This window comes from Rhincodon typus, unplaced genomic scaffold (genome assembly GCF_021869965.1).
Source record: "Rhincodon typus isolate 14 unplaced genomic scaffold, sRhiTyp1.1 hic_rhity00011711, whole genome shotgun sequence".
Taxonomy (NCBI): domain Eukaryota; kingdom Metazoa; phylum Chordata; class Chondrichthyes; order Orectolobiformes; family Rhincodontidae; genus Rhincodon; species Rhincodon typus.
The window spans coordinates 1-537 of NW_025977349.1; the positions used below are offsets into that span (position 1 = coordinate 1).

General features: G+C 68.7%; 1 protein-coding gene across 1 annotated transcript in view; it reads left to right on the forward strand.

Moving 5' to 3' along the window:
* The first annotated feature begins 6 nt into the window (after positions 1-6).
* Positions 7-537, forward strand: part of LOC125482525 (immunoglobulin superfamily member 1-like) — a 6,174-nt gene continuing 5,643 nt past the window's right edge. Inside the window, exon 1 of the mRNA XM_048594612.1 lies at positions 7-164. Coding sequence (XP_048450569.1) covers positions 134-164 — 31 coding nt within the window. The 5' untranslated portion in view covers positions 7-133. The remainder of the gene's footprint in view (positions 165-537) is intronic.

Here is a 537-nt window from a genome sequence, read left to right on the forward strand (position 1 = left end):
TCAGTCGGCCACACGCAGCGGGCACTTCGGCGAGGGGGCCGGCGCCGCCTGGGGGAGCCACGTGAGCTGCGAGGGCACCGAGCCCTACCTCTGGGTCTGCCCCTTCGAGCTGGCCAAGCCGCACTCCTGCCTGATGACCAACGACGCCGGTGTCATCTGCTCGGGTGAGGGAAAGGCCGGGCGGGCGGGTGGTGGGCGGTGTGGGTGAGGGGGGAAGAGGTCGCCCGGCCCGCGGGTGCCCGTGCTAACCCAGCTGCGCCCCCACCCCCCGGCCTTGTGGAGCACAGGACCCCGTCTCCCCACTCCGCACCAACACCACCCCCAACCCAAACAAAACCTTCCTCACTCATTTGCTTCCAAGGGCCAGTTGCCGATGTGGCACCCTACCCCCCGGCACCCTACCCCCCTGGCACCCTACCCTCCTGGAACACTACCCTCCTGGAACACTACCCGCTTGGCACCCTACACCCCCGGCACCCTACTCTCCTGGCACCCTACTCTCCTGGCACCCTACCCTCCTGGCACACTACCCACTTG